Source organism: Oryzias melastigma, linkage group LG3 (assembly GCF_002922805.2).
Source record: "Oryzias melastigma strain HK-1 linkage group LG3, ASM292280v2, whole genome shotgun sequence".
In the NCBI taxonomy this organism is placed as follows: Eukaryota; Metazoa; Chordata; class Actinopteri; order Beloniformes; family Adrianichthyidae; genus Oryzias; species Oryzias melastigma.
In genome coordinates, this window is record NC_050514.1 from 5,794,197 (window position 1) to 5,809,522 (window position 15,326).

Here is a 15,326-nt window from a genome sequence, read left to right on the forward strand (position 1 = left end):
GGATATGAAAGACATTTTTAAAACAGATAATTGTTGTCAAGAATGGTTATGTTGAAGAATTTCAATACTGAAGACCATTTCATGAATGTGTGCATTTTGTAAATAACCAATTTTCTGTTTTTTAGGTCCTCTTAGCAAAACATTACAACTGTATGATGTTAGGGAATCATTTTTCATGTTAACTGATTAAAAACAAAGTAATTTTTAAACTAAGATGTGGAAAAAAAATTTTTTTAACTTTGACATGATGTGACAAAAAGAAGTAAATTCAAGAGGCTCTGGTCATGACTAAACCTGCGTGAACAGAGGACCAGTAAACTGAAATAGAAACATCTGAGGATAATTAGGAACTGAAACCTGGTTTAACTGTACATGCGGGGGAGAATAAAAACTTAGCAAAAAAAAAAGAAAAAAAAGTGACTTCTCCAAAGAAAACTTCACAAAATAAAATTGAAAATTCTTTAAAAGTAGAATAACAAAGTAGATATATAGTCTTTTATTAGTGGCTTTTAATTTATCCTATTAAAATATAGGTGAAAACATGCTTTCTCCAACATAGATTGTAACTCTTAAACTTTTGTGCTTATGAAACACCAATCCATTATATAACGTACAGTCAGAGAACATCGGCTAATCTGTGTTTGCAACATATTTAATACATTCAATAACTGGATCGCAAACATTTTTGAAGTCAAATACTATGCATTCTTATGCTTATATACCACCAAAGAATCATGTAGAGATCAATCAAAAACTCATTTGCTTTGATTGCATAAATATTTGTTTTTAATTGGCAAAACTTTGAACATCATATTATCTAGTAAAATGGTGTACACAAGTTTAATACTTTTCAATATGCTCCGTCCTAAACTCCAATATTCAATGTTCACAGTGTGTGTGTGTGTGTGTGTGAACTCATCTAATAACTTGATGGTCAAGATCCACTAAGAACTGTTTGTGCGTTTTTATGTTGTGTCGCAATCCTCCAATATGCAAGAATGAAGACAATTTACCAACAACTCTTTATGAGATAAAAAAGTAGGTGGATGATTAATTGCTGTTCAATTATATAAGTGTAATAAACTTAATTATGGGATATATTATTAGTGCTGCAAAACATTATTTATTATAGCTCAATGTTATTACAGATTCTGAAACGGCTGGGTGTCTCAGTTCGCTGCATGCTGGGCTGGAACACGTGAAATAGGGTTTGCTTCCCATTGGGGTGAAGATTTGAATTCAGTCTGGGTCCTTAGACAAGACCCTTCACACTACTGCCTAACTACAGGAGGACCCTGAATCTGGGTTTTACTATGCCGATCCCCAGTCCGGATAAAAATACAGGGTTCTGTCAGGAAGGGCATCTGGTGTAAAACTCAACCAAAAGCAAATCAACATGAGCAAATCAGTGAAAGCTGATTTTAGCTTTCAAATCACAGGATATGCTAAAAAGTGAACAACTTTGTTGGAAGATTCTAGCCAAGTCATTTAATAAGAAATAAATAAATAGGTAAAATCAATTCAGACAAGTTGACACTAAAAAATGTTGTTTCATGTTGTTTCAACTTGCATTGTACATATCATGTTTTTATTCTGGCTTTAAAATCAATTAATCTATCATCAATTCTAAAGAAGGAATTTGTGGCACACAGTTCTGTTTTTAGGGTCATATGTGGGAAACATATGCTACTATTTTAATTTATCCAACTTTCTGTCATAACAGGTCTTTTATCACTTAAAAGGTTTAAGAAACACTAAAGGCAATAACTTTTCTTTATATGGTGTAGAAAGGCAGTAAATCATTTATTTTTCTTTTTAAAATATGTTTTTTTAATTAACTACATGCACAGACTCTTTAAATAAACACATTACTTTGAAGACAGAAAACTGATTAGACCTAAGTTTGGTAAGACAATCTTTTTGAAAATTATAATAAAGTCTTAGAAAAAAGAAAGAAAAAAACATTGGAAAGATTTTTTTTTTTTGTAAGTTGGAATATACATCAAAATTATGTTCTTGTTTAGCAAGTCAACAAATGGCCTTGATTTAAGGATGTTCAGGGTTCTAACCTCTCCCCAGGATCCAGTCAGCCACTGAGCGCACGGCTGGCTGTTACACGCCTGGATGTTACTTGGCTGCAGGTCTCTGTCGCATCCATTTTCCTCTGGACAGGTGACGATGCGCTGCTGCTCACCTCCTCCACACACTTCAGAGCACTGCACAGCAAAACATCAGACATGTAACCTGTTTGCATACTAACTGATTAAAAAAAAGAACTAGGTAGCAAAATTAGATAGAGAAAATACTGAGTTCCACTTAAACACAATGTTTTGCTGGTACTAAGGCAAATGCTCTTACATCTAATCATGAAGGCTTACTAATAAATTGTCTTATAAAAAGCACCTTCATTTAGTTTTCAACCTAAAGGTTAAAAACTAAATTTACCAAAGATGGACTTTGAAATTGGTTCCTATTGTCTCTGTGACGAAATTATTTTAGGGTTTCTAATTAAAAAAAGAGATACCAGCATGCTGATACTGAATATGCAGACGCACTTCCCAAAGCATTGCGTCAAAATTAAACTGACAGTAGTTAAAAGCTAATGTTTAAAGCTAGTTAAGGTGACAGCCTGATTTTCAGTCACACAGACAGGATCAGCCAGAAAATGACAACTCCGCTTATTTTAGACTGGTCGCAAAAAAACTGTCAAGTGTTCATCCTACTCAATAAAACAGGACACACTTGGTTAGTCAAACCCATATATATGTATATATATATATATATATATACATATATCCCCTTTGGATATAGTGGGGGAAGGTGTGAGAAGTGGGGGTCCTCAGTATTCGTGGATTTAGGTCATTCGCCAATATCTCCGGTCTCTAACCCTCTATGTATGTGTGTCTCTCTCTCTCCCTATATATGTGTATGTATATATATATATATATAACTTTGATACAACAAGTAAAAATCAGATGCATATACAATAAAGATTTATGACCTTTTCTCCAATCTTACTTTATCTCACTGTGTTTGTTAAATTATTCCAACGAATCTTTGGGTTTTTACTTGTCTCAAACTCTAAAGTAGGAAGAAACAGTTTCTTTTGTACTTACATTCAATATCATCAAACAACAATTTTTGATCTTTGTTGAAAAAAAAAAAAGTTGTTCACTGACTGGTTGTGCTCTGAGCAAGTTTTGATTACATAGTTAATTATGAGCTCAACTTCAGAGCTGAGTTTTGCGAGTCATTTGGATGCGCAAACATTTATGCATGGCAAAACGTGCCAAGCCTTAATCATTTTCACACACAGGAGTGAAAATGACAAAACACAAGGAAGGAAGACAGGAAATGACATATTACACTGTGTAAAGTATTAAATTACTGTTGCCATATATTTTATGCTTCAGAAGTTGGCAGCATAAACACAAAAACACAAGAAATGTCTAGGAATTTCTGTAACATTAAAATAATGAAATGCTTAGCCTCCTGGCTTTTATTGAAATGGCACAGAAGATGCTTTTATGGGTTTTGATTTACTATTTACCATCTTAACTATATACATTAAAGAATGACAGCTAGACAAAAGCAATTAAAAATGACCTTCCCAGACTTTGTTTTCAGCATTATTAAAAAAAAATCCACACATTTAATTCCATGACTTAAATGTGGTTATTTATGTGAAGCAACTTTCTGGTTATCTTCCCAACAACATGAGTGGGAAACCTGGGATTTGAAACCCAATCTGCCAAAGTGAAAATGCTGCTCAACCTATGAGCTTTCACAGCCACTTCTCGTCACTTCAATCATGTTATGGAGGGTACACCACACAGTTGAGTATGTTTGCAAAAGCTTTAATCACTTCCTGTCAGCCACTCACCTGACCCCAGGATGAGGTGTACCAGGCGATACACGGCTGCAGGTTGCAGAGCGTCTGTGTCTGTGGCCTGGAGGACATGGCCCTGCAGTGGAAGGGTCTTAGAGGTCTTTGATCCCTCAGATCAAAGCATTGGACCTCTCGAAATTGAGAGCCACCCTCGCAGTTCTTGGAGCACTGGGGGAGCAAGGCGTGATTAGGTTCCAAAAGCAGCAGTTTCAATGTAAATATCCACAAGGCTAAAGCAGACGGATCTGATGTGAGAGTTTAATGAGTTCTAATGAAAAGATCTGGGTGACACTTAGTCCAGAGAGATAGTAGCTGGGTGATGAAAAAAGTCCCAGATGAATTTGTACATCTGATGAAGCAACGATGTGACAGACAAAACCCTGTTTGATAACAAGAACATTCCTATCAACAGAATACAGTTCTATACATGTAGAGGCCAGGTTCATCTCTTAAATGGGCCATCCCATGAAAAAACAACTTTTTGATTTTTTACATGAATTATGCTGTATCTCAGTACCAGTCCCTCCCATACCCACGAAAACGAGTGGGTTCTCATATGCTGATGTCACAGTGTGTTTGTGTTGTGAATTAGTGTAGCGATGGCTGGGGCTACTAAAGGCAGATATATGGTATGTGGATCTATCTCTGAAGAAGTTTAGATACTGTTTACTCTCATGGGAAAAATGCAGACACACTGGCGAAGGCTCTAGGATGATGTAATGAAATAGGCGGCAACCACACACATCAGCAGGCAGCCTCAGGAATCGAGTCTTTTTACTTCCAGATAGTACAAAACTCCCCAAAATAACAAATATTTTATAAATAATTTGTTTTTTAGTGTTTTAAAGGTAAAATATGATCATATATATGGATATAGTTTACTCGGAAAGGCTTCTTCTTTATCTCTTTTTTACTGTTTCTAGCGCATGACTGCCACCTACAGTTGGAAGGGGCTTGGTGCTGCTTTCTCAACGTCAATGATTACAAATGAACAAATCTCACCACAATGCATTCATTGGTACATCTGACCAAGCTTTCTTTGCTACCAAATAGTCAAATAATTTAGCAACGTTAGCTTAATTCAGGACACACTACTGTCGCTGTCCTTTCTAAGCAGCATATTCTCAGAAACTTAAAAAAAAAAGATTTTGTTCAAAGGGAAGCACACATCGGATGACCATAGCAAAATATTTGCATATTTATACATATATGCTCAATACATATGCAAATATGGCATATCTACATTTTGATAGAATAATAAATCACACAGTCTCACCTTACTCCACTCCCCGACCTTCCACATTGAGCACGGACGCAGGTAACACTGTCGGGCTGGTGGAGGTTTCTTAGATGGATGGCAGTCGGAGTCCATTCCAGTGCTGCAAGTCACCGCTCTCCAGACTGCACCCAGTCCACAGCTGGTGGAGCACTGCCCACACGTGTTTTAAAAGATGAAAACTTTTTTAAAGCCTAAAGTGCTTTTGTAACATTTTCTGAAATGATCATTAACTCTATACTGTAAAACCATTTGTATAATATGTAGTACACACATTTCTGAGACCTCTATCTGATTCGCATTCTCCAAACTTGTCTTAAGAGTCCATTGTTCACAACTTGGTCTCTGTTTTCTGCCCTGTAGTTCATTTTCATTCCACTAGAGGCATTAGTGGGACTTCTTGTGGGAAAAAAATAGCTATTTTTCAAAACTTTATGGAGAGAATAACTCACCTATAGTTATTCATTTTAATAGATGACTACTTACTGTATTGAAATGATAAAACAATTGTTGATGATAAATTATTTATAATACAGTTACACCATGTTAAAAATGTGCGCATTAAATTTAAGATAGTGGATAAATAAGGTGTTTTTTTTTTCTTTACAGAAAACATCTGTTAATATTTTTGCATCTTAAACTAACATTGATGTGAGCAAAAACAAACCAAATCACCCAACACACAATATTTTATACTATATATATCTATATCTTGCAAAAAAGATATTCCAAAACATTAATTGTGGATTTTATCTAGGCATTTAAAATAAATCTTAATTCCAAAAATGTGAATTTTCTGCAGATTCATTAATATATTGTTCTTAACAGAGTTAACATCCCTCTAAATCCCCCCTACCCCACCCTCTCTCATATGTATATACAAATTGTAATTATTAGGTTGGATGCAAAAATTGCACACAAAAAAAACTTAAATCTGCAAATGCAAATGCAACTTGTGCATTTTTTGTACACCTGCTATAATGTGAAGAATGCAACTTCACTTTTTCGCCTACGTTTGAGGTCAGTTTGTGAGTGAGTGTGTATAAATAGATGCTCTTACAGCGCTCCAGTTCCCAGCAACCCAGTGCCCGGCTCCACTGCTGGCCTCCACAGATGATGGGACGGTTCGTGGCCACAGACTCGGTGCATTGGTTGAGATAATGGGAACAGCAGGTGTTGCTGGTTCCATGTGATGTGCAGGTGTTGTGTCTTGCGTGCTTGTAGCAGCTTGGTGTGAGAGATCATGATCAGGGCTCGTGTTGCTCCCTACTGTTGAGGACTCTAGGATTTCACCGTAGTCATATTCAGTTGGATAGAATAAATCAGGATGGTATGTGGAACCTGTTCCAGTCGTTTTCCCAAAAGCAGGATTTGTAGACACTGGTTCCCTGCTGGCTGTCAGGAAGTCAGTGGTGGGAGGTTGGGTTTCTCCCTTGGTGTTTGGGGGAGGTATATTTTCTGTTCCAGTTAATAATGGGATTTTTTCTGATTCCCACTGGTTACCTGAGGTTTGTAGGAGTAAACTCGGAAGAAAAGCAGACGGAGGAGGCAATGTGCTGAGGTCATTATCCCACGAGTTATGTTCTCCTTCCAGAATATTCGGATCCATTTCCAAATCTTCCAGTGTGAAAGTTGTTTTGTTTGTTGTCTGAAATATTTCTGAAGCACTTTCTTTAAGGTGGATTCCAGTCCTATCCGGACTTTCATTTTCTGCCGGCTGGCCCGAAGGTTTTGATCTTGCATTATTCTTTTGTTCCAAAGACTCATTACTAATCTTCACAAATCTCTTTGTGGATGTGATGTCAGCTGTGGTTTGATGTGTGCGAATGGGAGCAGGATAAACTGAAGTCACCGTGAAACCTTGTGAGTGATTTTCCTCCTCTCTGAAATAGGTATTTTCAGCCTCATCCCCAGATTCCTCCCATGTTTCATCTTGTGCTGGATGCTCTGTAGTGACAAGCAGCCTAGAAGTAATTATGTTTTCCGGCCACAACACACTTACATGTTTTTCATTTGCTATTTGTGAAGGCTGCGTTTTGGACAATGGCGGCAAATGAGTAGCAGATACAGGCAACAGATAGTCCTCAGACAGAAAGTCATTAACATTCTCTGAATCTGTTGTAGGAATATTTTTTGCTTTATCTACTGTTATGTTTTGAGGCACGCTTTTTAAATCTGAAACATTTGGAACAGCTGAAGCTGTTGTGGCTATTGTTGTGCTCCGAGTGTCCACATGAGCATCAACTCTCTCGCTGTGTGTTGGCTGGACCTCCGGGAGCAAACTGAATCTGTGGCTGTCCTCTAAATTCTTTTCACTGCTCCTAAAATCTTCAGACAAATCCTCATGAAAGTCAATAAAGTTATAATCGTAATAAAAATCATCAACTTGAACGTTGTTTTCTTCAGTGTTTTCGATGTTGTTGTGGTAGTGGAAGTGTCCGTCAAAATTCACATTGTGGTTTCTTGGCTGGCTCCTGCTGGTGCCGTGCTTCAGAGGGAGTTTGGGCTCAGGAATGGGCTTGATTTCATTCAGCACGTCATTGCTGGACATGCCGCTTCCAGACCATTCACTATCTCCAAAATTGTCCCCAAGCTGCACACAGTCCTGAATGTGACACCCGGTGACGGCTAAAGGCTTCTTTTGGGGATCACAGTCGGCACTGGCGTTTCTGCTGCAGGTCACGTTACGCTGGCGAACTCCATTTCCACAGGTCTGTGAACACTGCATGAAAGAACAGAAAGGTGTGTAAGGATTACTGGTATTTTCACAGACTTTTAAACTGAAAATGTGCTTCTCAAATTCAAAACTTAATTTATACACACTTTCCATGCAATAGTACTTTTTAGGTTTAAAACAATTAAAAATAAACCTATTAAAACACACACTTTAAGATCAAATGCAATAAAAATGCTGTTTTGGTGCTTTTAACATGATCTTGTAGCATTTTTCTCATAACGGAGGACATGTGTAAAGGTCGGGCCTACTATGGGCAGATATATGGTATGTGCATCTATCTTTGAAAAAAAAATTGATGTTTATTTTTGTGGGAGAAACGCTGCCGGCTCTTGGATGACTTCATGAAATGGGCAGCACCCACACGCAGAGGTAGGCGGAGCTTAAGAAATCGAGTCTTTTTACTTGCGGGTTGGAAAAAACTAATGAAAATAACGAATATTTCATAAACAATTTGTTTTTTAGTGACCCAAAAGTAATGCATGATAATTTACATGTAAGTAGTTTCCTCTTAATACTTAAAAAAATCATTGTATATCCTTTAAATCGACTAAATTCCAATTGAGTTTTGTGTTTCACTTTCTTCCTCAACAACGAACAGACAAAGGTCAGCAGGGACTAACCTCACACTAGTAAGGTACAGTGTACCTCGAAAATTATCAAAGCGGGAGTTTAAACAGTTAAAAGCTCTACGCAATCAGAATTACAAAAAATAAACTTTGATAATTATCTAGGGACAACTTGCTGATCATTTGTATCAAATTTATGCGGTTTCTTTCAAATAATCTAACAATTCATGTAGGGTTTTTTTTTTAAACAAGTCTCGCTATAAAAAAAGGATCTTTATACATGAATTTAGAACACACACACAAAAAAGGTGTTTTAAAGCCTTTCTACAATAAGCTACAAACAAAAAACAAAAGGTAAAATCCAGGAAATCACTGGGATTTTTGTTTTAAGTGATGAGTCATTACTAACTGTGATAGATAACTTATTTTAAACACATACGCATTTTAATAATTTATGCTACGGCAGCCTGAAGGTAATAACTCTTGACTTTTTCCCTTAAGTGTCTGTAGTTGTTTTGTTCCAGCTCACAAAAAAACACAAGTAATTTAAAAAAATAACCTTTTAGGAATTAAATAAAATTATTTTTTTGTGTTTTTTTTTTCAAGGACTTGGTGCTAAGTCAGGAGGGGTATTTTAAATTTCTACCACACTCTAATGTGTCCTTTGGAAAGACAAAAAAAAATAATAACTTTCCAAAAGGCAGGCAAACAACCTTTTATTGCAGCTCCAGTGGTGAAAAGTGGTGCATGAATGAGATAAACTGTTTGGCAGGAAATATAAAAGAGCATTTGTTGTACAAATTATCATCTAAAAGCATGAAAACACAAAAGAATGCTTAAAGTAATGAGACTGTGTCTGCTTTGAGGGCATTTGGTTCAAATCTACTGGATGTTTTATAAGCTTAGTTGACATTGGTTCAGAGTTAAAGTGGATTGAGAGATATTACACATCACTGAGCCAATTCCTACAGCAGTCAGCAAAGCATAACTGTAACCCCAGAACTCACTGTGAGAACTTTTAACTTTAATAACACTCAAAACTTTTCTAAAGTTCTGAGTTCCTTTAAATAGAAAAGAAAACTTTGCAGCTACTGCGGACACAAAGATCTGAGCTGACATATTTGTTCAAGTTTCCAGAGACAAAGCTTTGCATTGTAAGAATCTGAAGAGCATGAGACTAGTTCTTCCAAAGTAACGGGACAAGTGCAAAAATGTCAAATTAATATACTTCTCTCCTGATGAAAAAAACATTTTCAATCGGATTCTCCTTAACGGGATGCACATTATCAGGTAAATTAAACTCACCTTTGACCAAATGCCTGTGATCCAGTCAGCTGGGCAAGGCACGTGCGCGCTGCAGGAGGATATGGACTCCGGCTTGGGGATGTGTGCACAGTAACTGGGCTCCAGAGCTTTCTGCTCCTCAGCGCTCACAGTTTGGATGCACGAAACTGTCCTTTTGGTCAGGCCCTGGCTTCCACAGCTTGCTGAGCATTTCTGCCAATCCCCAACCGACCATCTGCTCACGGAGACACAAAGGACACAACGATTTTCAATTAAATTCTTCATGTGAGATAGACATTGACAGGACAATACTGCTGTGAAAATGCAGCCTTGGAAAGTTGCCTCTGTATTGATGGTGTATTGATAGTGTTCAGGACAGCTCATGAATACAAACATCTCAAGGGTTGTTACCTTGTGTTATCCTTATGTTTCCTGATAGGCATCATTACTTAACTGGAGTGTCTTTGTTAACTGATAGAGATATTATTTACCCTCAAATTAAAACATAAACGAGAGCTTTCATTTTTGAGTGTTATTACTTCTTTCAATAGCTAAATAGCCCTGTTGTTCAAGTGTTTTGAAAAGCTTTTTGCTCTGAAAGCCAGAAAAATAGAAGAAAATTTCTCCTATATACTGTTTTTTCTTTGATTTAAGGTTTTGTTTTAATCAATGCATATCATTTGAGTAGCTGGAATCATCAAAAATGTGGTCTATGACAAATTACACAGCTGGTAAACATATTTTGTGTTATACACCCCTCTGCTGATTGGCTCTCATTTGGCATCACAAAAGAGCACGGCTTAAATTTAAAGTCTAATTGTAAAATCAGGGAGCAGCAGATAAGAGAGGCATTGATTTGTGAACGTGTAATTATGCCTCCAAAATTCACTGTGGTGCCTTTGTATTCAAAAGTTGATCATGTGATTTGAATTCAAAGCTTTTCATTAAAGGCAATTTTAGAAACGACAGATGTTCATACATTTAAAAAGGGGGGACAGACGCCCATATAACTACATAATGTCAGGTTAGCTTTAAAACTGACACATACACTCACGGACCATTTTATTAGGCACACCTGTCCAACTGTTTGTTAGCAGAAATGTCTACTCAGCCAATCACACGGTAGAAACTCAATGCATTTGGGCAGGTAGACATAGGGTATGTCCGAATTCCCTCCCTAACTACTAAAAAACTATACAGTGCAGGACTATATAGTGCCCTGGATTTTAAAGGCTAGTTGGATACCACACTTTTCTTTTTTGTTATGACATCAACAATTTCACAAAGTCAAAATCAAATCAATACGAACATTTCACAACAATTATTCATGACTCTTCTGTCTTACCATGTTTCCTGATCCCTTATGTCCTCTTCTCCAATAAGAAGTATGCATTACCTTTATCATAAGCTATTGACAGGCTTTAGAAAGGAGGCCAGTCTTCACTTCTGCTGCTCATTAATAAAACACCTTTCTTGAGCAATATTTTGTGAAGACTTTTCCCACAGATCTAAATATAGCAGGAGGTGTTTGATGATTGTTGTGCTGTTGCAACATCTTCACCTACACCGAATCTTATACTGTTGAAAGGCATGTCTACTTCCCTTTTAAATGGAGCCACATTTGTAAAGAACACATATTTGTGTGATGAGCAGCACATATTCAGATAGCGCACATAAAAGCTTTTCCGAACCTCCTTTGCCAAAGCCAAACAGCTTTTATAGCTGATGTTATTGACTCGTGTTTTGAGCTGCTGGTACCTCTGAGGTGCCTACAGTCAGGTGGGCTCTGCTTCAGTGCTCAATAGGTGTCTGCTCCAAGAACTGGCATGCAGCATTTGACTGATCTATAGAGGATCAATGCAATAGAGCAACTTCAACTGCAAAAACAAGCTGAGTTCTATCACAAGTTTACAGCACACTTCCATATAGACTGGGAAGTCAGAGACAGGGAGTATGCATGATTTCCTAACATTGACAGCACTTGTAGGTTGTCTGTAACAGATTGGATTTAAGAGTTAAAGGACAATATGGCCGACAGTTCCTTGCCCACAAATTCGACAACAGTCGGCCAATTTCCGGTCTCACAGGGCTGCTAGGAGTTCTGCCATGACTATCCGTCTCCATCAGACCGAGCAAGCATGTGTTTCCAGACTGTAACATTCCAAAATGTCCTGTTTTTTTCAAACTTCAATCATCCAATTCACCAAACACAAAGCACGAGTCGATTGGAAAATAAGCTGTTTGGCAGAAAAGAATTGAAAATTTTTCATGGATGAAATACAAAGAGTCTTGTTTGCTGCTCATCACACAAATGCAGTTTTCTTAGAAATGTGGTATTATTTAAAAAGGGACAAGTTTTCAACACAATTACACACTAGAATGCATATGATTTAAAAGCATGAAGAGCATTCTAAGTCTGTCTTAGTAAAAAATATTAAACCTGATAAGTTAAGGGAAAATTCATTGGTGTGGAGATTTTTTTCCTTCCTTCTTAGGACGACCATATTTCCTTATTTTAAAGCACCAATTAAATACCTACTGAGTCAAAAAAAAAAATTCTAAATAATCAGCACACAGCCAGTAAACAGCCAGTTGTATAGAAATTAATTTGAAGCAAGTATGCATGAAATTACTGATTTGCTAGAACAGAAATCAGTAATCACGTCTGATCCTTTGGTTTAGAGACACAAAACTGCTGGTGAAGGCTTGTTAAAGTACAAAGCAGAGATCGCCTGCATTGATTCATCAGATTTGCCTCTTACAACGTCTTTGAACTTTACCAGATCAACAGCGGCAAAAGAAAAATATAAAATAAAAATAAAGCTGCTGTTAAAAGAGGATAAACCCGCTGTGGTCCTTCAAAATCTGATGCCATTATAAATGAGAAGCAACAGACCTTTATGGAAAAGTTTAACTTTCTCCAAATAAGCCCAGCAACAGCAGCCACCATTTATAAAGTTGTCAAAATATTGCATAAAAAATGAAATATGTCTGAATACATTGTTTGCTCTCAAGCTGTTTTTTGTTACTTTGTATGTGACGAAAATCTAAGTGTTTGATAATCTGGAGCTGTTTTATTTAAACATAAAAAAAAAAAAAAAATTGAATTGATCTTTATTTATAAGGCAATTTTTGTACCTGTTATTGGTAACACCTGTACACTAGGATAAATAATAAAAAACCAGTTTAAGTTCCTCTCCGATTATCTTTTGGTCAGTTGTAAAATTATGCAATTTTAAGCCAAAATCAGAAAATTTGAGTCACTTTCTACAATATAATTTAAAGTTTCTGGAGAGCGACAGCCCGCTCCCACTTCCCATCATCTATCTATCTCTAGCTTGCTGTCCCTCGCGCCCTCTACCTAATATTACCGGTGCAACACAAATGGCGGCAATATTGGAAGTGATCCAGCCGTACAGTTTTGAGGCATAAGTCAGCTCAGACGAGAAAAACAAAGACGTTCATGGATCTATTTGTCTGTAAGAAGATGCATCAGAATGGAGTGAAGCAGAGAGCGTGTGGTCAGCTGATTGTAGCTTCTACATCACTACAAGCTTTTTCAAATAGCATTTTTTCATCTACTCCTGATTTCCGACAATGAGAATAAAGAAATACTCAGAAATGCACTTTTATATACGTCATTCATCAAAGAAGATGTTAAAAACACTATTTTCATTGGAGTGGGTCTTTAGTTCAAATAATAATTAAAAAAAAAACTATAATTACTAATTAAATGCAACTTCCTGTTCAACAAAATACATACATTATTTACGTTTTCAAAGGACTTTGTGGTGGGGAAGCAGACTCACGTGGGCGGACATGGATCCTTGAGGCAGCTGATGTGGTTGTCCTCAGGCCGGAGGGAAGGCTCACAAAAGTGATCCTCAACTAACCCAGTCGTCTTTTCCACACAGAAGACAGCCCGCCTTTGAACACCTGGAACAACGAAAAGCTCCAGATTCTTATCCAATATTTAATAAAAAAAGAAGCATCACGTTTCAGTAGGAAAAAAAAGATGATTGAAAGCCATTTCAATCTATTTTTTATCAGAAAAAAAATTATCGAATCCTAATCTAATATACATGTTTCCTATAAGCCTCGTTCCTGCAGTGAGCGAAAGCTGAGTTCTGCTGAAGTGAGGAATAATAATCCCCTAAACAGAGCTGCTTGCTCAGAGCACATCTCAGCAACTATCACACGGAGAAGTGACACATTGAGGTTTCAAACACCTTTACATGCAGCTGCAAATCTTAAGACTTGTGTCCTCAGGCTGCGGCAGGTTTATCTCATTCTCTCCCCTCCTCTCACCTTGCTGAAGGGAATTACACTTTGTCGAGGCAGAAAACAACAACCAGCCCTCAGTTCAGGTCTCAAAGCTAATTTACTCCATCACAGAAATTTCTACAAGGTCAACACAACAGTTTCACGGAAATAAAAGTTATTCTCAAAGTGGATTTTTGAGGCCTGAGAGGAAAAAGAAGAGGAATTAAAACGACCCCAGGTAATGCTTTTTCCAGTTCTTAACTTACTAAACAAATGACAATATGTGATCTTGCCTTCTGGTAAAGTTTCACTTTGATGGATTCTGCAGGGGGGTTAAACAGGGACGCTGAAGATTTGTGATGAGGTGTATCTGAGAGAGTAAAAGGAGTTCTTTTTCTCAAGCAGCGAAAAACAAATGACAGCCTGCCATGCAGCATGACAAAAACGAGAATTATGATTATCTTTATGCATCAGGATGCAAATGTCATTTTTGCTTTTCAAACCCTGACTCGTGCAGTTTTATTGCCCTCTCTGCATTAAGGCCACGAATGCTCCAATAGTTCTGCAAGCACTCTATTATTACATCCACCTCAGCAAACCAGGTGTAGAGAAAAAAAGAACTCTCTCGAAATGAGTTTTCGCTGAAAAAAACCTAAAGGGGAAAGAAAAAAAAAACTTTTGGACAGACTTAGAGACAACTTATAGTCCACAGATCCAACTCATTCAATTCACATTTCACAAGGACACATTTTCAGATAATACAGAAATAAAAAAGGACACATTAAGGGCATCGGGAAACCTTTTACAGAAACGGAATGAAACAATGCAGACTCCTCACTCTGAGTAAAAAATGACCCATTTTAATCTAATGAATCAGATTAAAATGCACACGACCCACATTATAACTGAAGTCCTGACCCAAATAAAATATGAAACTGTTAAAATATTTACGTAGCAATATTTAAACGTCTATGGCTGAAAAGATGTTAAATGGCATTAAAGTCTCTGTGACTTTTTTCTTTTTAAATGTTCCCAGTAGCGTTTCAATTATGATTATGAAGTTTTTAACCAAAATCCCAAAGCCTAAATGTCTTAGAAATAATTTTTTTCATGTTGATCTGAAGTCAAAATCTCCTCTGAGGGGGCGTGGCTTTTGGAGCTGAGCTGAGTAGTCCCGCCCCTGATCCCCACTGTCTGATTATGATATCTCTGTGTCTCACTAGAATAAATCTTCACTGCTGCTACATAAACATGTCCATCAATCTGCGTAATGTCCATCCGTATTGTTCTGATCCGGATGTCAGCTCAGAC

The 15,326-nt window shown here is 37.1% G+C and overlaps 1 protein-coding gene across 2 annotated transcripts in view; it reads right to left on the reverse strand.

Annotated features, from left to right (window-relative positions):
- Nucleotides 1-15,326, reverse strand: part of LOC112160673 (A disintegrin and metalloproteinase with thrombospondin motifs 7) — a 177,891-nt gene that overhangs the window by 33,600 nt on the left and 128,965 nt on the right. For both annotated transcript variants that reach the window (XM_024295388.2, XM_024295387.2), the window contains exons 17-22: nucleotides 13,562-13,688; nucleotides 9,774-9,987; nucleotides 6,226-7,887; nucleotides 5,166-5,318; nucleotides 3,884-4,057; nucleotides 2,070-2,216 (exon numbers count right to left, since the gene is read on the reverse strand). In XM_024295388.2, coding sequence (XP_024151156.1) covers nucleotides 2,070-2,216; nucleotides 3,884-4,057; nucleotides 5,166-5,318; nucleotides 6,226-7,887; nucleotides 9,774-9,987; nucleotides 13,562-13,688 — 2,477 coding nt within the window. The remainder of the gene's footprint in view (nucleotides 1-2,069; nucleotides 2,217-3,883; nucleotides 4,058-5,165; nucleotides 5,319-6,225; nucleotides 7,888-9,773; nucleotides 9,988-13,561; nucleotides 13,689-15,326) is intronic.